Consider the following 23,155-nt stretch of genomic DNA (forward strand, 5'->3'; position numbering starts at 1 on the left):
GTGGTGGGGTAGGCACGCTGCTTGGTGCTGACTGGGAGCTCTGTGCTGAGAACAGCCTAAAAAATTCTGTGTTAGCTGCACAATCTCTGCATTCCCCCCCTCGCCCAAGAACTCAGGGAATCTCCCTCTGTCACAGCCCTGGCTGCAGCACATACATAATCCTCTTTCCTCCGCCATCTCCATAGCTCCCTTCCCAAATGCACACACCAGTTTTAGGTCTCTTTGCCTCCCATGCAAGTCTGATCTCTTAACACTGCCAGCCCTGGCTCAGCGGCTTGCAGAGAAGAAGGTCATACACACTGGCTGCTGAGCCCTGAAATGCAATGGTAGGGAGATGGGCCACTGGTATAGACATCAGGGATGCTAGGAGAGAAGGTGAAAGTGCCTTAGAGCTGGGGGAAGTTCATACAGCATTCAGTATGGGATCCAGGAACTGACTTGCCTTGCATCCCAATATTCACTGAATCATAGAAATGTGGGGCTGGAAGGGACCCTCTAGACCAGTCCCTTACTCTGAGGCTGCATCAAGTAAATCTAGATCATCCCTGACAGGTGCTTGTCCATCCTGGTCTTAAAAACCTTTATTGATAGGGTTTCCACTACCTCCTTTGGAAGCCTTTTCCTGAAAGTTTTTCCTATTGTTAATGTACATCAGCCCTGCTGCCAAGTAAACCAATTACTTCTTGCCTACTATTGGCAGACATGGAGACCAGTTCATCACTCACCTCTTTATAACAGCCCTTAATATATTGCAGGTGTATCAGTTCCCATCTCTGTCTTCTTTTCTCAGGACTAAATACACCCATTTTTTTAACCCTTTCCTCATCGGTCAGGTTTTCTAACCCTTTTCTCATTTTTGTCTCTCTTCTCCGGACACTCTCCAATTTGCCCTTCTCTTTCCTAAATTGTGGTGCCCAGAACTGGACACAGTGCTGCAGCTGAGGCCTCACCAGTGCTGAACAGATGAGGAGACAGTCACCGCCCATTTCTTAACATAAGACAAACTGGTAAATATGGCCCAGAATGACATTATCCCAGTCTGGCACTGCATCATGTTGTTGACTCATAGTCTATCTATGAACCATTATAACCCCCAAGAGCCTTTTTAGAAGTGCCACCACCTATCCAGTTATTCTCCATTTTGTAACTGGGCACATGGTTTTTCCTTCCCAAGTGTAATACTTTGCACTTATCTTTATTGAATTTTATCTTGCTGATTTCAGACCAATTCTCTAATTTGTCAAGACCATTTTATCCCTTAAAGTGTTTGCAACTCCACCCTGCATGTTGTCATCTGCACTTTTTATAAGTATACTCTCTACTCCATTATCTAACTTGTTAATGGAAATGCTGATTAATCCCAATTAACCCAGGACTGATCCCTGTGGGACTCCACAAGATATGTCCTCCCAGTTTGACAGCGCACAATTGGTAACCGCTCTTTGAGTATGATCTTTCAACCAGCTGAACATCCATCTTATAGCCATTTCATCTGAACCACACTGCCATGGTTTGCTGTATTTATAGACAGAGAATGGAAATTCTGAAAGGCAGATTTATTTGTTCACAGCTCTCCCTGGCCTTTTTTTAATTGGGGGACTCTTCCTCTCTAGCAATCTTCCCTAGCTCTGGATTTCTGCCTGGTTTGCTATCAATGAAGACATCGCATTTATTTCAGCAGGTGTTTCTCTGCTGAGTATGCTGGGTGGAATTTCCCATTTTAGGCCAAGGCAATGACAGCTTTGTATTACTGCCACCTCCTGGCACTGATTTTTCACACACACCTTATCCCTGAACTTTAGGTCCGGGCAGCGCAGCCCTGTCCGGTTGTTGCTGGCTGAAGTCCTACTGCGATAAGATCAAGCTATTCAGTCACCCTGGTGATGGGCATGGTAGAACAACCTTAACAGAACAGAACATGTACCATGAAGCTGCCCTGAAAATAATGTGAGATTGGCTACGCAAAAAACACAGGGGCACAATTTGAAATTTCTGGAAGCTAGGGGGTCTTACTTTTGCAGGTCTGGGCTTACGGCCTTAAATGGGTACCTAGCTCAGAATTGTGCCCTCTGATCTATTTCCTAGTGTCTGGCCCAGTCTAGTTTTAAAAGTCCCATGAAATGGGTGTTCCCTTGTTTTGTTTTGTTTTCATAGCCTAACTGGTTTCACTGTAAGGAAGTTTAACTTGACATTAGCTTTTCCATTCCTCTTAATTTCACCCCCTTACTCCTAGTTATTCCTCCTGGAACTATGCTAAATAGTTCTCTTCCTCCTTAGGAGCTAACCTAGTTTCCCCCATAGGATCACATGCTCCCACTACTGTCACCTAGCCTGTGAGATAGTCTTCCTTTGCCTGGGATCTTAGCAGCTACTCGTGTGGAGGGTTTCCCCCTTCTGAACTCACCTCCTCCTCTTCTTACGTGTGGATTTCTTTTTCTTTTTCTTTCCTTTGGACGGGGGTGGTGGTGTGTACTTGTCATCACATGAGGGGCTTGAGAGGAAAAAAAAGGACAATCAGTTGACCTGTGTCAATCAGTGTGACTTTCATCCATTTTCCCAATTCCCAGATCTTTCTGATTTGAGGGATGGTTTCAGAATCTTTCTGCTGTACCATGAAAGATTAGGTTTCATGGCTGATCTATCATGCAGGGTAAATGTTTAATTACCATGTCATGAGCAATTTGGTCATGCTTTAAATTAACTGTCTCCTCTCAGGATTTAATATACGTATAATGAGATAGTTACTGTATGTTACTCACATGCCAGTTGATTATTTAAAAATATTTATCAAGGTTAACAGCTCTGTAACAGATTGATACATTTTTTTACCCTCAGTAAATATATTTTAAATAATTAATTGGCATTTAATTCGCATACAATAATTATGGCAACTAGATGAATTTCTCGAAATTTAATAAGAGAGTTAATGTATGTTAAACAGCAACTGATTACAAAAAACATATTTATTGAGGTGTTAGGGTAGCATAATGAGATATATCTCTCTTACACAGTTGTTAAACTGCAGAAAAATATGTTCCTGAGTATTTTTTTTTTAATTTTGGAACATGCAGCACATAATCTCATTGAGTTTAAATTAATGCAAATCCTGTAGTTAAACACATTTAGAGCACTTAGTTTAAAATGTGACAGTTAATTTGCAGTTTTCCGATAATCAAACCAAACATTCTTAGGAAGTGCTGTCTAGTGGGTAAAGCAAGTGATAAAGATTCAGGATTCCTGACTCTGTCACTGAACCCTGGTGACATTTTGGTCCAATCACATGCGAACACATTTTCAAATTCCCTCAGTGATGATTGGCACACAGCTAAGCCAACCCTGAGCCCTTCTGGAAATTCCACACCACAAGGGGGGTGATTTTCACATTTGCTGAGCATCCCCAGAAATGAGGTAGACTTGCAGATGATTACAACTACTGAAAGTCAGACTGGAGAGTATGTAGTTTGGGAACCACAAAATGGAGGCTTCCAGAATTAGTGGCTATGTTTAACAACACAGGCTTGTGCACACTTGTGCCTCAGTTTTCCCATTTGTAAAATGGGATAAAACACCCATATTAAAGGGCTGTTGTGAGACTTAGTTACTATTTGGAAAGTGCTTTGAAATCCTCAGATATAGAAACTAGACTAGAATGGAACAGGAGCTAGAGACAGCACTAATATTTTTAATAGTCTTAATACATGGAAATCATCAGACACATGAAGATATTTAGGATGACAAAGCTAAGAGGAGAGGGAAGGAAGAGCTGTTATGCAGCTGTCACTGATTTATATTCAGGGCTTTCACTGCACTTCACAGGGCCCAAGGTAGAATCAGTCTAATATAGGCTTGAATTATTACCCAAATGACACTACCATAAAAAACCAATTGTTTTTTTCTTTTAATATACTTTTTTTATTGCCCTACAAAACTAAATGTATGCTAATGTTTTGGCACCCTCCCTCTCAGACCCTGAGTTATCTGTTCACTAGTTTATTTTAACATGGGGAAACAGGTCCCATCATAAATACATTACTCTGACATGCTGGCCAGCATCAGGAGAGAAGCAATCTCCTAGTTACATAGCAACCTGGAGCCAGAATATCACCACTTCAATGGGACTAGCATTTGCCACCCTTAGTCATGACTGAAGTGCACCCTGGTCTGTGACAAGAAGGATGACTTTTTGGGTATGGCACAGTCCCATCCCTCAGGAGATGTATGTTCAATTCCTGGTTTTGCCTGAGTGACTATGGGCAAGTGAATAAGGTCCAGAATCTCAAAAGCACGTCGGTTTAGTGAAGAATAATTAGGCAGGGCAAAAAAGAATCTGAAGAACCACAAGACAAAAAATCCAAAAGTAACAGCAAAAAATAGTTGAAGAACATCAGAAGCAGGAAGCCTGTTAAACAACCAACAGGGCCCATTGGATGATCGAGATGCTAATGGAGCACTCAAGGAAGATAAGGCCATTGTAGCGACACTAAATAAATTCCTTGCATTGGTCTTCACAGCTGAGAATATGAGGGAGATTTCCAAACCTGAGCCCATCTGAGGAACTGTCCCAGACTGAGGGGTCATTAGTGGAGGTTTTGGAACCAATTTTTAAATTAAACAGTAAATAAGTCACCAAGGCCAGATGGCACTTATGCAAGCACTCTAAGGGTACGTCTAGACTACATGGCTCCGTCAACGGAGCCATGTAGATTTGTTTGTTCAGCAAAGGGAAATGAAGCCGCGATTTAACTAATCGCGGCTTCAATTAAATTTAAATGGCTGCCACGCTCTGCCGATTCGCTGTTTGTCGGCAGATCGGGGCAGTCTGGACATAAAAGCCCTTTATCGACCTCCCCGGTAAACCTCATCCTACGAGGCATAACGGGGAGGTCGATAAAAGGCTTTAAGGTCAGTGATCAGCTGTTTGTCGGCTCAGCGCGGCAACCATTTAAATTTAAATGAAGCTGCGATTATTTAAATTTCAGCTTCATTTCCCTCTGCCAATCTGTCTAATCTACATGGCTCCATCGATGGAGCCATGTAATTCAGATACACCCTAAAGGAACTCAGATATGAAATTGCAGAACTACTAATTGTGATATGTAACTGTGATGGGGCAGGGCTGCCCTGCACTCCCGTCCAGAAAGGGGAGATGGCGGCATGGCGGGGGATGCAGAGCGCAAGCCATGGTGCCGCGAACACGGCACATGTGCCGGGAACCGAGCTGACACCTCGGGATGATGTCAGCGGCTGGTGATGGGGTGAGGGCATCACCACGCCCTCCCTGGGAGAGGAGGCAAGGGTGCACATGCTGGTGGATGTTCCGGCAAGCCACGCAGAAGGAGGGAGGAACGCTGGCGTGGAGGGTGGAGTTGGTAAAGGGCTGAAGATAAAGGAGGGAGAGGGAAAGGAAAGCGGGGGGAGAAGAGACCTGTCGGGTGGACAGGTGAGCCGGGGCCGGCAGGAGGCTGGCTGGGAGGAAGTGACCCAGGGTAGGACTAAGTGGACACCCGAGGGTTGGTGCATTTAGGGATAACACCCCACCAACCGAGACGGGAAGGATTCTCCTTCCTTAGGGCCCTGGGTCGGGACCTGGAGAGAGGGCAGGCCCAGGTCCCCCTCCCACAGCCGGGGAGCTGAGCCAGCTGTTTTTCACACTGAAGTGCAAAGAGATCAGAGGGTGGTTCCCCGGGCTGTGCCAAGTGGACTCCAATAAACATGTAATTGCCACAAACTGTGCGGAGGGTCACATGGGTTATTATGCGAATGGTCACATTTGGTGGAGAAGAGGGAGTCTGAGAAGAAAAAAAAATGGAGGATTTGGTGTTTTGGGGGGGACATCTTCTCTGTCTAAGGGTTCATCATGGAGATGAAAAAGCTACTGGAATGGCTCACTGAAAGCCAGCGGCAACAGCAGCAACATCAAATGCAGCTGGTACAGCAGCTTGCCACACAATATCAAGGACAACAGAGGCAGCTGCTCTGCGAACTGTCTGACCGGTTGACAGCCGGAGGAAGGTCTGGCCCCTGCCTCTTAAGGGAAGGTGAGGAGGAGGGTGGGGCTGGATCCCAACTACCCATGCGTCTGGCCAAAATGGGACTGGGGGATGACCCGGAGGCATTCTTAGTAACGTTTGAGAAGGTGGCTCTGGTGGCCAAATGGCTGGAAGAGCATTGGGCCATACTCCTTGTGCCCTATTTATTAGGCCAAGCCCAGCTGGCGTACTGTAGCCTATCTGCCCAAGACACTCTTCACTTCTATAAAGTGAAGGAGGTGATACTCGATCAACTGGGAGTCACCCCTGAGGCCTATAGACAGCACTTCCTCCAGGAGAAGTACGCTGCTGGGGAAAGACCGGAGGTGGTGGCCCAGAGTTTGCGAGAGGTGGGATGGTGATGGCTGGAGCCCAATCAAACATTGGGGGCTCAGGTCACCGAAATGATAGTGTTGGAGTAGTTTCTGAAGGATAAAGATGGGCCTGGCACCACCAGCTTGCCACGCTATCAGAAACAGTGACGTTAATGGAGGGCCATCTAGCAGCAGAGGAATTACTAGAGGGAACCAAGGAGGCAACCAAAGTTCCACAGCCCAAGGTGAGCGGTTTGAGCCCAAAGGGACCAAGGGGGGAACTGGAGAAGGTACAGGGCGGGAGGCCAATCCGAACGGATAAGAGGAAGCTAGCACCTGTGTGGCCCGGACCTCCAACTGGGAGCGAGGAGGAAAGACCCCACCCCCGGAAGAGAGGGAAAGGAACCCGAAGGGAGGAACCCTGCTATGAGGCGTGTGTTTCCAGTGCGGGCAGGAGGGACACTACTGATGGGACTGCCCGCTGCTGGATTGCACGTTCGGGAACCTGCTAGTATACTCAGCCAAAGCAAGGGTAGGAGAAGGGACGAAGATAATGATACCCGTAAAATAGGGGGAATAGCGGTAGACACGATGGTGGATACTGGCTGCGGGCAGACCATTGTCCGGGCAGACTTAGAAAAGGGCGATGAGGCTAAGGGCAGATCCATGTGGATGTGCTGCATACATGGCGAGGAGTGAGCCTACCCCACGGCATGGGTCTGGCTGGATGACGGGCGTGTTGCCCGATGCTGAAAGATCACACTGGCCCCAGCCCTGATGTACCCAGTCCTGCTGGGAAGGAATTGGCCGGGACTGGGAGCCACCCTGGAGGTCTGGGGCAAGCAGGCCAAGAACCACGAGACGGCGCCAGAGGCTGGTCCCACCCTCGCAGCACCAGGAGAGGTGCAGGAAAGCGAGCCAGTGGGGGACTCCAGCGACAACCTGGTACCTAGAGGAATAGATCCAATCAACAGGATTCGAAATTTGGAAGTCAATGAGGGCGATTTTGTTCAACTGCAGTGAGAGGACTTCACACTACAACGGGCCTGGGAAAGAGCTCGGGATCCACAAGAAAATGAGAACCCAGAGGCACCCTGGCCAGCTGGCCCCTACTTTGAGGTATGGAATGACGGCCTATATCGGGTGGTGGACGCGGTGGGGGAACAGGGAGGAATGTGGCAGTTAGTGGTGCCCATTCAATATAGACGGAGGTACTAACCCTGGCCCACTCGGGGAGGAGGACTACGAGATACAACTCTTGGGGAAACAGAGGGATACACAAGTATGCCACGTTAACCACTTAAAAAGGTGGAACCCATGGGTGTGCCTCCTCACAGATCCCCAGCCTTCCAAACCAGAGTGGGGAGCATGGAGTGGAGAGCCGGGGAAAACGACACTCACACAACATGAGATTTCTACAGAACCTGGTAAGAAGGTATGTGACCTGGTGCGGCCTGTGCCACGAAAAATGTGGGAGGTAGTCCAAGAGGAGCTCCAGGCAATGAAGCAATGGGGGGTTATTGAAGAGTTGTATAGTGGCTGGCGGAGTTCTACCGTATTGGTACCTAAGACCGACGGGACCGCATTGATTTCAGGAAAGAGAATTAAATATCCCGATTCGACGTGTACCCCATGCCACACGTGGATGAGCTCCTAGAACGGGTAGGATGGTCCCAGTATGTGATCACCCTAGATTTGTCGAAAGGATACTGGCAAATTCCACTGTCCCCCGCAGCGAGAGAAAAAACAGCCTTCTCTATGCCGTTCGGACTGTATCAGTTCATAACTATGCCCTTCAGGTTGCAGGGGGTGGCGGTGACGTTCCAGAGACTAATGGACCGAGCGCTGAATAAATACCAACAATACACAGCAGCATACATCAATGACATTATAATCTTCAGCCAGACCTGGCCTGAACACCTGCAACAGGTAGAGGCGGTCCTGCAGTCACTAGGGGAAGCCAGGCTTACAGCGAACCCTAGCAAATGTAAATTCGGTAAGAGGGAAGTGTCCTACCTGGGATACATGGTCGGGAGGGGAAGACTAAGGCCCTTGGTCAATAAAGTAGGGGCCATCAGGAACTATCCCCCCCTTTCTACAAAAAAGCAAGTGCGACAATTTCTAGGGCTGGCAGGCTATTACCACCATTTTGTGCTGCACTTTGCAACAATCATAGCTCCTTTAACGGAAATGACATGAAAGGGGCAAACTCAGAAGGTAGTATGGGCCGAGCAAGGGACGCTGGCCTTTCAGAACCCAACGGACCGCCTGCAGAGGGCCCCGATACTGATTCAGATTTCTCAAGAACGTTTATATTGCAAACAGACGCCTCAGAGGTGGGGTTGGGTGCAGTATTGGCCTAGGAAGTAGAGAGAGCTGACCATCCCATCTTATACATAAGCCACAAGCTGTTTCCTTGGGAACAAAATTATTCCATGATAGAGAAGGAGGCATTAGCCATTAAGTGGGCAGTGAAACTGTTATGCTACTATCTTTTAGGGACCAAATTTATACTGATGACGGACCACACATCTCTGAAATAGCTGCAGAATATGAAAGACACCAACCAACGGATCATGTGGTGGTACTTGGCACTCCAGCCATACTGGTGGTTCTCTGGGCTGTGCCAAGTGGGAGCGAATAAATGTGTAATTGCCACAAACTGTGTGGAGGGTCACATGGGTTATTACATGAACGATCACTTCCATACCAAATGACTGAAGGATAGCTAATGTGACATCAACTTTTTTTAAAAGGGCACTTGAGCTGATCTCAGCAATTACAGGCTGGTAACTCCAACTTCAATACTGGGCAAATTGGCTGAAACTAGGGATGAAAGCGAGGAGTCGAGTAGAGTACTCGACTACTCACTTCTCCCCCACTTTGCTTCCTCTGTATAAGAGGCAGCAAGCAGGGGGTGGAGGGTGGGAAAGAGCTGGAGGACTCTTTGACAGAGGATGTTGTGAAAGCCAAGACTAACAGGGTATGTCTACACTACAAAGTTAATTCGAACTAACAGCCATTAGTTCGAATTAACTTTCATAGGCGCTACACATACAAACCGCTAGTTCGAGCGCTTAATGCGAACTAGGTAAACCTCATTCTGCGAGGAGTAACGCCTAGTTCAAATTAATTAGTTCGAATTAAGGGCTGTGTAGCCACTTAATTCGAACTAGTGAGAGGCTAGCCCTCCCCAGCTTTCCCTGGTGGCCACTCTGGGTCAAACCAGGGAAACTCTTCTGCCATCCTCCCGGCCCCGGAGCCCTTAAATGGGAACGGTCTGGCTACGGTGCTTGTGCCAGTTGCAAGCCTGCCAGCACCCAGCCAGCAGACCCTGCACCTGGCATGGCATGAGCCAGCCACCCGCTGCCACCCAGCTCTCCGCCTCTTCCCAGGACCAGGCTGGTAGCTCCCTGGAGCCTGCCTGGGACCGCAAGAGGCGGGCGCCTGCATGGTCTAGCGCAGAGATCGTGGATCTCATCCAGGTTTGGGGGAGGCCTCCAACGTCTACGACCTCCACACTAGGCACAGGAAAGTGGCCGTCTAGGGCAGGATAGCTGCCAGCCTGGCCACCAAAGGCCACGTGCAAACCCAGGAGCAGGTTTTCATGAAAATCAAGGTGTTCCAGTGAGACCCCCGACCCTGAGCCCTGAGCTTAGAACATAAGAACATAAGAACGGCCGTACTGGGTCAGACCAAAGGTCTATCTAGCCCAGTAGCCTGTCTGCCGACAGCGGCCAACACCAGCTACCCCAGAGGGGATGGACCAAAGACAATGACCAAGCCATTTGTCTTGTGCCATCCATCTCCAGTCTTCCACAAACAGAGGCCAGGGACACCGTTCCTATCCCCTGGCTAATAGCACTTCATGGACCCAACCTCCATGACTTGATCTAACTTCTCTTTAAATTCTGTTAGGGTATGTCTACACTACCACCCTAGTTCGAACTAGGGTGGTAATGTAGTCAACCGGAGATGCAAATGAAGCCCGGGATTTGAATTTCCCAGGCTTCATTTGCATGTTGCCGGGTGCCGCCATTTTTAAATGTCCGCTAGTTCGGACTCCGTGTCCCGCGGCTACACGCGGCACGGACTAGGTAGTTCGGACTAGGCTTCCTATTCCGAACTACCTGTACACCTTGTTCCACGAGGAGTACAGGTAGTTTGGAATAGGAAGCCTAATCCGAACTACCTAGTTCGTGCCATGTGTAGCCGCGGGCACGGAGTCCGCACTAACGGACATTTAACAATGGCAGCGCCTGGCAACATGCAAATGAAGCCAGGGAAATTCAAATCCCGGGCTTCATTTGCAACTCTGGTTGCCTGCATTAACCACCCTAGTTCGAACTAGGGTGGTAGTGTAGACATACCCTTATAGTTCTAGCCTTTACAGCCTGTGGCAAGGAGTTCCACAGGTTGACTATTTGCTTTGTGAAGAAGAACTTTCTTTTATTAGTTTGAAGCCTGCTACCCATTCATTTCATTTGGTGTCCTCTAGTCCTTCTATTATGGGAACTAATGAAGAACTTTTCTTTATGCACCCTCTCCACACCACTCATGATTTTATAGACCTCTATCATATCCTCCCTCAGTCTCCTCTTTTCTAAGCTGAAAAGTCCCAGTCTCTTTAGCCTCTCTTCATATGGGACCTGTTCCAAACCCCTAATCATTGTAGTTGCCCTTTTCTGAACCCTTTCCAAGGCCAAAACATCTCTTTTGAGGTGAGGAGACCACATCTGTATACAGTACTGAAGATATGGCGTACCATAGTTTTATACTTCCCCTCCTCCTTCTTCCCCTGGCTACCCCTTCCAGTAACCTCCTCCCAGGTTTTCCCCTCCCCTCTTCCACCCTTTCTCTTCCCCTCTCCCACCTCTTTTTCACAGTCTCCCCAGAGGTTAATCCTCCCCCTCTCTCCAGTTTTGTTAAATAAAGAGAGTTTCTATTTTTGAACACACGTGTACTTTATTTTTTACATCAGGAAGGGGGGCTAGGGAGGGGTAAGTGGAAGGTGGTGAGGGAGGAATGGGGCACAAGCCCCCGATGGGGAGGACTGGGGTAGCTCTGCGGGCTCCTCGGGGTGGAAGCTCTCCTGCAGGGCCTCCTGGATCCTGACAGCCCCCCAATTGACCCCCCTGGATGGCAGCCTGCAGCAAGTGCAGCCAGTCTGATGGCCGAGTGCTGTGATGTGCCGAGTGTGGTTACTCAGGGCACTCCAAGACAGGACTGCTTTGCTGTCCCTCATCAAAGTAGACGAGGAAGCGGGGAACCCTGAGAACTGTCTGTCCGGGTTGGGGGTTGGGTGCCTTTAAGCACAGCCCTCGGCTAGCCTGAGGCAGCAGCTCCACGCTCTAAGTCCTAACCTGATGCCCTGCCGGCACCTGTTCCGGCCATCCTTAACCTCGGTTCAGAGTCCACTCAATGTGGACATGCTAGTTCGAATTAGCAAAACGCTAATTCGAACTAGTTTTTAGTCTAGATGCACTAGTTCGAATTAGCTTAGTTCGAATTAACTAATTCGAATTAAGTTAGTTCGAATTAGTGCTGTAGTGTAGACATACCCTCAGTGTCCAAAAAGAGCGAGGTAAGTTCATGGAGGATAGATCCAGCAATGGCTATTAACCAGAATGGGAAGCAATGCAAAACTATGCCCTGAAGTATCCTTAGCCTCTCTTTGCCAGAAGCTGGGAAGAGGTGATAGGCGATGGATTATCCGATGATTACCTGTTTGTTCATTCTCTCTGAAGTGCATGGCACTGGCCACTGTAAGAAGACATATTGGGTTCACTGGACCTTTGGTTTGATCCAGCATGGCCGTTTTTATGTTCTTAGGTGTCTAATTCTCAAGCTACCTTACTATCTTTCAAGATCTGGACTTAAATTCTCTGAGCCTCAGTTCCCCATCTTTAAAATGGGATTAAAGCCCCTTCTCTTACCCATCTTTTCTTTTCTGTTTAGATGATAAATTCTTAAGGTTTAGGTCTATTTCTCACCATGTGTTTCTGATGTTTCATAGAGCTCCAGGCATTGAGAGATTAAATAATAACAATGATAGTCCTGTTTATTTTGGTGGTCCTACTTGCCTCCTAAGGTACCACTCATCAGGTGTAAATGTGTCTAGGCCTAAGACTAGTGAAAAACTAGCAAGCCCAGTTCAGGCTAACATCACATTGTGATGGAATATAGACAATGTAATCCTTACAATTTACTCTTGCTTTATGTCATTTTCACAGTGTTCTGATTCCACACTAATTACCAGGTAGTTGCTAACCACCAGGCAAATCATAGGATGACTTCACCTTTCCCTGCAATGCAGCCACCTTGGTGGTGATGGGTGGCAAATATGGAACCACACACAGAGGCACATCACAAGTTAGAACAGCCAATGAAGGTTGCCACATCCATAGCAAAGAAATTCAGCACCTCAGCCCTGTGACAAATTCCCTGGGGTATTAGATAACTCCTAATGGCCAGAGTCATATTGTAGTCCAGGCCCATGCGTGGGGCATTTGGCTTACTACCACCCTTGAGAGAATGGCACTTGTTTGTTAAGAACAAAAAGACAGGGGAAAAGCACCCATGCCCTGAAGAGCCAGCAGCCCAAACGGATAACACAACCCACATGGTGAGACCCAGGGTTGTGTGGTGTGTTGATGTGGGCCAGGAATTTTGTCCTGAGAGGAAGAAGACTGGGCATGTCCGCCTTTTAGCGCCCCTTGCTGGCAAACCATGGCTCTGTGGAGGCCTGTTTCAGATTCCCCTTCTCTCAGAGCTCCTCAAACTCCACACAGGCTCCCTTGTGGCTCAGACCTTCCTTTCCCAGGGGCCGGTCCAATAACAGAATCTGCTCCAAATCCTCACAGTCTCCAAATAAAGTCCAGCCCCACTACGCGCAAGCTCATACTCTATGCTGCCCTCTTTCACAAGCAGCTACTGTGATTAGTTGGGGGGGCCTATTTCAAATACTTGGAGTCAAATTCACCATAGAACTTTAACTAAAACCGCCTTCCACCACATTAGTGTCATTAACACACACAGAATTGTCACCGCGGCCATTAGCCCACTGGGCATGACGCACGAGCATCGCTCTATATCTTACACTGCAGAGCGCGCAACATGGACATTATTATGGTGCTTTGTTTAAAACGGGCGTATAGATCATAAGGAACATTTTACTTCCACAAAACAGACGTCTGTAACATGGGTATTTTTAATACAATTTGAACTTTCAATCGTTACTGTTTTAATATGCAATAAAATAAATGGTCTAAATCTCCAGTATATGCAAATAGAGCTTGGCACAGAGGCCAAATAAAGAGCAGGGCCGTGTCTGGGGGAACTGACTGCACATGTCTCATGCTGGCCCTATTTCTAGCCTTTCTTCAGCACCTCTCTGGGGGTGTGTGTAGATTGCATCCCTCTGTCGACAGAGAGATGTAGACTAGGCATATCGAAATTGCTAATGAAGCAGGGATTTAACTATCCCGTGCCTCATTAGCATAAACATGGCCGCCAATTTTTTTGAAATGGAGTTTTTTCAAAAAAAAGAAAAGGCAGTCTAGATGCGGATCTGTCAAAAATAAAGCCTTTTTCGACAGATCCTGTAAACCTCATTTTTTGAGGAATACAGGATCTGTTGAAAAAAGCTTTATTTTCAATAGATCCACATCTAGACTGCTGTTTTTTTCTGAAAAAACTCCATTTCGAAAAAAAGTGGCGGCCATGTTTAGGCTAATGAGGCGCGGGATATTTAAATCCCTGCTTCATTAGCAATTTCGCTATGCCTAGTCTACATCTCTCTGTCGACAGAGGGATGCAATCTAGACTTAGCCTGGGGTTAAGAAGGGTCTTCTGCTTTCTGCAGCCTCTGCAAGGCTTCCTCTAGGACAGGGTGGGGATCTTTTTAGGATCGGGGGCCACTGACCCACAGAAAAATCAGTTGGGAGCTGCACACGAGTGAGAAGCAGAACAAACCAAAAAACCAAAAAACAACCTCTCGTAAGTGGTCCCTAGCTGAGAAGGAGAAAGACACTCCTCACATTCCCCTCACACACCAGAGACTCTGGGGCCCAGCCTATAAACGTTGGGGCCACTTATCCTCCAAAGAGCATTTGGAGGGAGCCTCTGAGGATGTGATTTGGTAGCCTGCCTTATGTGCCCTTCACTCACTGTTGCATCAAAAGAGAAACAGCACACACCACAAGTCCTCATGAGAGATCAAATTCCGTTTCCTGTTCCTAAGTCCGTCTGAGATGTATCAGCTTTCTCCCTCATTCTAGGACTATCTTTCCCTTCCTATCACCTTTCCCCCTTTTCCAATCTAGTCTTTGGACACTGGGATTGGTGGATGGATTTCTGATTTACACTGGTACAAAGAGGAGCAGAATCAGTCCCATTCACTCGCATCCATTGTTTTTTCCAGCCCCGTTCTGGGTCAGCAGGCTGCTTTTTAGAGGCGAAGAGACAAGCTTTTTTGCAAGATAACAAGCATCGTGTCCCTCTGTCGCAGAACAGAAAGGGGGATGGAATCTCATTGCATCCTCCAATTAGCATTTAAATATTTCCTCTCTAGTCTCTCCAGTAATTCAAAGATCCAGCGGTAGATGCATTAGGAGTCGTGGTACACTGCCTTCTTGGCAACAGGCTTGATGGGCCTTTAATCTGTGTTAAGGTAAAAGAAATATCATTTGGAGGAGGATCGCTGTCTTTCTTCCAAATCAGACATCTATCTCAGACCAACTGCAGGGGGACTTTTTGTCATCCTCACAAGCTAATTCTTGACTGTGTCATATTGTCCTAATGCTAGGAAAATAATGCTCAGATTGGTTTTCTTCCCTAATTTTTCTGCCATAAGCATTTTCCTTTCACCTGCCCATTATATTTTTCCTCTTGCCACAAGCAACCCGAACACTTTCAGAGTCAGCCACTTATCTGAGATCAAGGAAAAACAACACCCACCTCCTCAAAAAAGAACAAAAGTAAGGTGTTCAGAGACAGCACAGAGGGCTATTCTAACATCTTGCAACCACTCTGCCCCACAACACAGCAGCTGACCCTGCCGGTAGGGCAGGCTTCTTTGAAAGAGAAAGCTGCAGGGTGGTGATGGATCGAGGCCCCGTCTGTTCCCTGTTTCTGTTCTTGAATGTAGATTCATAGGCATGAAGGCCAATAGGGGCCAACAGGGACCATTGCGCCAGCTAATCTGACCCTACACAACCCAGGTTTGAGAATTTCATCCCTCTTCCTGGATCAAGCTTCATCTTGATGGCTTTCCTCCGGTGAGGATTTTCAAAAGACTCAGCCTCAGAGCTCCTCCCTGCAAATGGCCTTTCCGTGTAGAGAAAGCCCCTCTTGTTCTCACGGCTCTAGCTGCCAGGGGTGAGGAGACAGCATCCTCTGTGGCCATTACATCGTTGTGGCAGGGGAGCAGTAACCCTGCCAGATTCCTAGGCAAGGTGACGGAAGTCAGCTCTGTGCTCCCAGAAAGGGCAGGGCCTCATGCGGAAGAGATGGGGCAGCCAACCCTCAGCGCTATCCAGAATGTGCCACACCCGCTCCCCCTGCCCAGGCCTCAGAACTGCTCAGAGCACGCCGTGCGGCGCTCCAGCGGCAATTTTAATGGACCAGGACTCTGGGCGCTACCGCTGCTGCAAAGGTGGTGGCCAGGAGCCCTGGGTCCTTTAGAATTGCCCAGCCCTGGGGCAGGTGCCTCCTTTATCCCCCATCGGTGGGCCTGTGTAGTGGTCTCTAAGTGTTTCCTCTGAAATATCAAGCGCTGGCTGTTGCGGGAGACAGGATGCTGGGCTAACTGAACCTCAGCTCCAACCTGCTCTGGCCTTTCTTAATGTGGCACCAAAGCTACACTGGGCCAAATTTTGAAAAAGCCTCCTCTTTTGGAAGAGCACTTCTTCCTCTGCAAAAAAAGCAGAAGAGCAGATGCATTCCCTGCAGGTGGCGGAGTTTTTCCAGAATACCAGAGGTATCCCAGAAAATCTCTGTAGTATAGACATAGCCTGAGACTCCTGTCCGATGTTTTAATCATAAAACACTCACCCCATCTGCTTCTATGACTTTCCATGTATATTCATGACCTAATTTACTTCAGTATGATTGTGTTTGCTCAGCACTCTGAAAATCTCAGTTCTCAACCCTTTCCACTGCCTCCTGATAGCTTATCCAGGCACTTTTGAGTTCCAGCATCTCCCTGGCCCACAGGGAAACTCTAGCCTTCTCCCTTCAGCCCCACACTGTAGAGCCTTTCCTGGTTTCTGCAGATAACTTCTTTTGTTTTTGATATAGAAACTTTCTCCCTGAGTTCATTTGATTTAAATTGTTTCCCTCCGATTGCCATCAAAGTCTAATTAAAAATACACTTTTGATTATTGTGCTGGTTAGCTTGAAATCTGAAGATGTGAAATATGCTCTCTCTCTCTCTCTCGCTCTGTCTCTTGTAGCTTTAAACAAATAGATAGACTTTAATCCCGGTGATAATTTAACAGGCAGGACTCTGAAAGGCTGTTCACATTGTTTATAAACTTAATTCATTTTCCCCCTCTCAAGTCACCACAATTAAAGAAGAATTGAGGATGATAATAAACCTCTCCCTGAACAAGCCTTGTGTTGGTCTGCGATCTAGGCGTGAGCCAAAGGGAATCTCGGTTACGGTGAACCTCACCTGTTAGCAACCCTATCCCTTGGGATGCCAGCAGCTAGTCTGCCTTCAAACCTCTGCTAAGCCTAGTTTGAAATGGTAGTCATTCACTGCTTTGATGCACGATTGTAGGGTTGCCAGTCTTGCTTGGAGGACTCATCACACGACACGATCGTTAATTAAAGATTAATCTTTAATTCCTGGAGACCCCAGAACGACCCTACTCAAGTGCCCACTGGAAAGAAAGGGCCCAAGGCTGCTGTAGCATCTGGTGGTAGGAGGCAGAGGAGCAGTCTCAGAAGGGCCGATAAACTTGCTGAGCCCCAGGGAAAGGAGGCAGCTCCGACCATGCTCCCGGAGGGGGCATGGCCTCAGCCAGAAGGGGTGGGGCTGTGAGTAACCAGCCCTCAGTGTTGCCTGGAGTGTGCTGTGCCTCCCCCTCCCCCACCCCTAGGCAGCCCTCAGAGCCACCTGGAGCACACCACATGCTGCTCTGGTGGTGATTTAAAGGGCCTGCTTCAGGAGTGGTGACTAGGACTCCCAAGCCCTTTTGAATATCCAGCTGCTGGGGCAACTGCCCTCTTGCCCCTCACTGTTCGGCAGGCCTGGGCAGCGTAGTGAGTGTAGGGGACCTTGCAGAAACCTTGCTGCCCCAAGGGGAAGGATGACTCTCCTAGGGGATGGGGAGCCTATGTATTAGAGGAACTGAGCGAAACAGGAAGCCGGGTTACCGGGGAAACTGCCGGATAAATTAATGGAGCAACTCGACTGTCACAGACTCTGGCGGGCTATTACATGGAGAATGGGATTCCCAGCAAGCACAGGCATGTGGGGGTCCTGCGGAGGAGGTGGGAGGTCTGGAAGATGGCTACGTACACTCCTCCCCTCCATTCCTCACTCCACTGGATTACCCACGGCTCCCAGGAAGGGCCACCGCGGTTGGGATCTTACCTGCGGGATCGGTGGTGGGTGTGCGGTCTGCTCTCCTTTCCTTTCACACAGCCATTGGTGTCACCGGCCTCCTGAGCGGCATTTCCGCTGGGCTTTTCCAGGTGTCTCTCCTCTATTGGGCGCGACAGGCAGCTCGGCGTCTCACTGCTGGGCCACAGAGAAGAGAAACAAAGCCGTGAGGGGCTGTTCCCCCGGGAGGTCGCCGTGTCTGAATGACAGCCACTATTGGGTGTAGGGCCCATATAGCCCACCCAAGGCCGGGTTCTCTGTTGCGAGGCACCGTTCACACAGAGAGCAAGAGAGAGTCCCTTCCCCTAGAGAGCTTATGGTCAGAATGGTCACGTAGAGGGTGGGCGAGAGGCAGGAAGTTTCCCATTTAACAGGTGGGGAACTGAGGCCCAGAGAGATTAAGAGAGTAGCCCAGAGTCATCTCCTGGCTTTCAGGATAGAAGGGGAGGCCTTTGCTTCCAAGCTCTGTCAGCGAGATGGGGCGGGTGAGTTGAAAGAAGAAGGGAAAAGGCTGATACGGGCCTAGGTGGATTGGTATTTTGTACATATTCACATGCACTCAGTGCTCAGGGTGGGCAGTGGAGAGGGCTAGGGTCCTTGTAATCGAAACGCTGGGTGGTTGGGTGGATCTACACATCTCCCCATCCCCAGTGTCTCGCCGAAGTGAGAACAGGACCCAGAAGGGAAGAAGCAACTGTGGTGGCACATAACATCAGGCCAGTTGCCAAGGCACCGGCCCAACTATCCAGCCACCCATGGGCCTTATGGAGACATCTGAGCCAGGAGCATGTGTGTCTGCTGCCAGAGAGGGGTGAGGATAGGACAAGGAACAGAGAAGGGAGGGCCATACAGGGCACCTGCTGTAGAGACAGTGCTGTAGGAGAGGCAGTAGGAACTACTGGGTAGCCCATTCCCAGGCTGGAGATGTCTGTCCCCACCAGTCTCAATAGTTCCTCTTCTGTACCCTGCTCGTAGGGAGCTTCTGTCCCAGCTGCCTACAGCTCCGGATGGGAGAAATAACATCTAGACTCGGAACGGTAGGAGACAGCTTCGGGATTACACACAGCTCTCAGGGCACCATCACTGCCAATTAAAGCAGCGCGGGGCTCAGGCAGAGAGAATTCTGTTCCCAGTCGCGTGTGTGTCACAGAAAACATTCAACGTTCAAACAAGACTGGAGAAAACACTTGTCTGAAGTCTGGCTCCAGCACGACACAGACACGTTTCCATCCGCTTTCATGCATGAGCTGCCACTAGCATTTACTGACCCAGGCTGGGAGACTGCAGCCTGGCGACAGCTCATTTAACAGGTAAAGCAGGAGAGAAAACAGCTGGCAGGGGAAAGGAAAAGGAGGTCCAAACAGTCACACTTGCTAATGCTGTAGCCAGCAAAGCCCTGAGCGCTATGGTGCAAGATCCCCGCAGGCAGGGTATGTACTCTTATTCCAATTGGTCCTGGCTCCAAGCTGTGCTGGCTAATCTGCCATACTGCACGACCCATGTTCTCACTCCAGAGGTCGGCACCACCCTCATGCAATGTTACCCTAATCCTACCCCTTCCGTTCCTACCAGATGGCATGTCCCTGACAGACCCAAAGAGACTCCCCTAATGAGACAAGCAGTGAGGAGGGGGCAGGAAAGGAAGGCAAGGTCCAACCACCAGCGTGGTGATGGACTGATTTTGCTAATACGCCGTCAGTGTCAATTCCTCATTCCGGGCCAAAGCCTCCTTTTAACTTTCCAGAAAGGGTCAGTTCTGGCTGTGCAGAGCTGTCTCCTGGACAGCTATTCCTGGGGGGGAAGGCCAGGATATAAGGGAGCAGGCCTGCCGATGAGGGTAGGGGGAAACAAAGAGGATAGTTGCCCCAGGGTCTAGCAATTCAAAAGGGGCCCAGAGTGCTGGACTGCTCACTCTGGGCAGCTCTAAGGACTGGAGAGGGGGGCACACCGTGCTCCAGGCAGCATGAAGGGCTGGCTGTTTCTGGCCCTGCCCCTTCCACTAAGGCCCCACACCTTTGACCCAAAGCCGTTCCTCTTCTGGGAATGCTGAGCTGACGCCTTCTCCCCTCGCTTTGCCCAGGGGCCCACGGAGGCGGCCGGCTGCCCAGCAAAGGGGAGGCTGGCCAGGCCCCCTTGAAGTTCTGAGCTTTCCTATCAGTTTGAAGGGGCTTGAGCTCAGCCCTGGCGGTGGCGGCCCCGGTGCAGAAAGCTGGCTGGGCCATGGGAATGAAGGATGGGGGAAATCCCAAGTTAGCAGGGAAATCAACCCCAGCCTTCCCTCTGGCTAGTGAGCGCATGAGCTGTTCCTGCCTTCCCCAGGCTGAGAGAGCATGCGTACTTGGGGGACCATGGAGGCATGCTTTCACACACCCCCTGCATACGAGCCTGAATTGTATGCCTGCAAAGCTGTTTTGATTTTAGCCAAACTGTTCTAATTACTTTCTCAGCTAGTGCGATTCTTCCGCGCCTCTTTACATGTAGCAACAGGAAAAGAGTCATTTCTGTTTTGTTAGTCTCCGTTTTTGTATTTTCTTGTAACTGGATTATCTTTCAATTGAATGTACTTGTGACTTAACTGAGTGACTGATTAATCTGCAAGCTGGCTGCCTAGCAGTGATCCACAGCAGAGGAAGAGTCTGCCTGGACTCCAACCGAGAAGTCCAACAAGCAAGTGGAGGAAAGATGTTTTGGACCCAGCAAGTTGCGCAGATTTGGTGTTCACAGACACTCACTGAGACTTAGGTGAACTAAACATAAGCTTTTGGGAGCTCTCCGTTTCTCCTTACTGTGCTTTGTGAGTTCTGAACGGTTCGAATTTTAGTTTTTGGATTTCTTTTTACTTATGCTTATTGTAATTGTAATGACTGTGGATTATAAAATAGCTATGTTATAGTTGTAAAATCAGACTATGTGTAAGATTTTATGAAGTTATTTAATTAAATTAAGTTCTTTAGTTCCTTTTGGGACTGAAGGTGAGGAGGATGACCCTGAAATTCCTTGAGACTGAACTCTGGGTCTCCAGCTACTTTTCTATTAAGGATGTGAATGGGTAACCAGTAACCAGGTGATGCATAGTGGGTACTGGTTAACCCATACCCAGGAGCATCCCCTCCTCTGCCTGCAGCAGGGGGGCTGGGAGCAGAACACTAAACACTTAAATATCATGGAGGGAGCTGGCGGCAGCAGCTGAAAGCCTCGTGCACGGGGGGCCAGGAGCAGAGGCTGACCCTCCCCATGTGTGTGGCTGCAGCTCTTGCTGCCAGCCTCCCATGTGCAGGGGGAGAGGCATGGCTGCAGCAGCCCCATATGGGTGGTGCAAATGTGGCAGTGGGATCCTGGCTAATCGGTTAACTGGTTAAACCTTAAGTTTAACTGATTAACCAGGATTTTACATCCCAATTTTCTATGGGAGTTGGGTTTCTTTTAAGACACTAGAGAAGGGCAGTGAAGTCTAGCCCCCCCAAGGTCACACAGACATTAGCTATGAATTGACAGACTTCATAACTTGTGAACTTCCTTGAAACTGGAGACTAGACTATGTCACCTCTGTGTTAGCTTTGTTCAAAAATAGGTATTAGTCTTACAATAATGTATTTAGTGTTTAGATGCCATGCAATGGTGCATGCATGAATCTCACGTAAAATATCTATAGCCCACATGATAAAGTGATACTGAAGTGTTAAGTATTTGCTCTGAAACTGTAAACACTGCGGAGTCAGGAGAGAAGCATTCCGGAGTGGGAAATATCAGTTTGCCACAGAAAGTGTTATCTCCTCCCCAATAAAAGAATGCCGATAAAGACAGCAGACGAACCACTGGGGAACATCAGAGAACAAAAGACTTTGTTGATTGCTGCACTCCCAACCCATGAAGATGATAACTTGTTCTATCATCTTGACCACTGGAGGAAAGGAATACAAATCCTCAACAAGAAAAGCTGCATCTTTTTGGCTGCTTGAACTCTGAATGGCCAGAGATTCTAAACAGAAGCCAGGGATTCCCAGGGGTGGCTTACTGGGTCTGTCCTGAAAGACACTTTGACTTGACAGATCACTACAGCTCTGTCATTCTTGGGAGTTAAAAGGTAACTCATCAGGTGGGTATGTTCGCTTTCTGTAACAACCGAAAAATAACTCCTATTCCTTCTTCCTAGGTAATACACCTTTAAATAATTGATTACAAAATTAGCTACTGGTGTTGTCTTTGTTGTACGCTGATTGATCTGGGAGTAAAAAGTCTCTTGTGACAGGAGGCAGCGTGAGTGTGGAATGATTTTTGGTATAAGTGTCTATTTGTCATTAATCCCAGTTTTTCTGGAGGGCAAGATGGGTTTAGATTCTCCAGGCTACGTCTACACTTTACAGCAGCATGGCTGACCCAAAGCAGCTGTACCACTGTAAGGGCACATCTACACAGCACAGCTGAAGTCGAATTAAGCTGTGCAACTTGAGCTACATCAGTTGTGTAGCTGAAGTCAAAATAGCTTAACTCGGCTTTTGGCGCTGTCTGCATTGCAGGAGGTCAAAGGGAGAACACTCTTCCTTGGACTTCCCTCTTGTGAAAGGAGAGTTACCATGGGTGAGAGTAAGAAGTCCTCCAGCTTGACATTATTCCGAAATAAAAGCTTGTGGTGTAGATGCACTCTTCGTTATTTATTCTGAAATAATGCTGCTGTATAGATGTACCCTAAGATCTCACGTGTAGCTTCTCTATGCAAATAGGAGAGAACTCTTCCCATCCCCAAGGAGGGGCAGTTGCTATGACATCAGGAGATGCTCTCCTGCTCTACCACTTATGCTCATATAACATATTATTTGAGTACTGATTGTACCCCCATGAGGTGCAATGCATGTTTTACCAACAAAAGTGGTAGGGCAGACATGGTGTTAGGGGACTGGCTGGGATGCCATGGTAAGACTGTTTCAATGATCTAGGAGTTCCACATTTTTTACTGGCTTGGTGAAATCTTATCATGGGACACACTGTTTAGGGTGCCCATGCTGGTTTTGACAGTCTGCCCTTTAACAGGCACCTGTGGTTCTGAGTCACTCCACACAACAGGACAGTAACTATGCACCTGTTGACATTTTCTTACATTAATCATCTGCTTTGTCAAGCCCACGCTCCTTCTGGGTCTGTCTAGCGACTCATGTAATGAGGGCAGGGCTGATGGCAATGGGGTAATATGCAGATGAATAATG

General features: G+C 48.4%; 1 protein-coding gene across 1 annotated transcript in view; it reads right to left on the reverse strand.

Annotated features, from left to right (window-relative positions):
• Positions 1–23,155, reverse strand: part of SRRM4 (serine/arginine repetitive matrix 4) — a 154,553-nt gene that overhangs the window by 38,741 nt on the left and 92,657 nt on the right. The window contains exons 2-3 of the mRNA XM_075898142.1: positions 17,946–18,092; positions 2,405–2,491 (exon numbers count right to left, since the gene is read on the reverse strand). Of these exons, the coding sequence (XP_075754257.1) occupies positions 2,405–2,491; positions 17,946–18,092 (234 nt within the window). The remainder of the gene's footprint in view (positions 1–2,404; positions 2,492–17,945; positions 18,093–23,155) is intronic.

This window comes from Pelodiscus sinensis, chromosome 15 (assembly GCF_049634645.1).
Source record: "Pelodiscus sinensis isolate JC-2024 chromosome 15, ASM4963464v1, whole genome shotgun sequence".
Classification (NCBI taxonomy): domain Eukaryota; kingdom Metazoa; phylum Chordata; order Testudines; family Trionychidae; genus Pelodiscus; species Pelodiscus sinensis.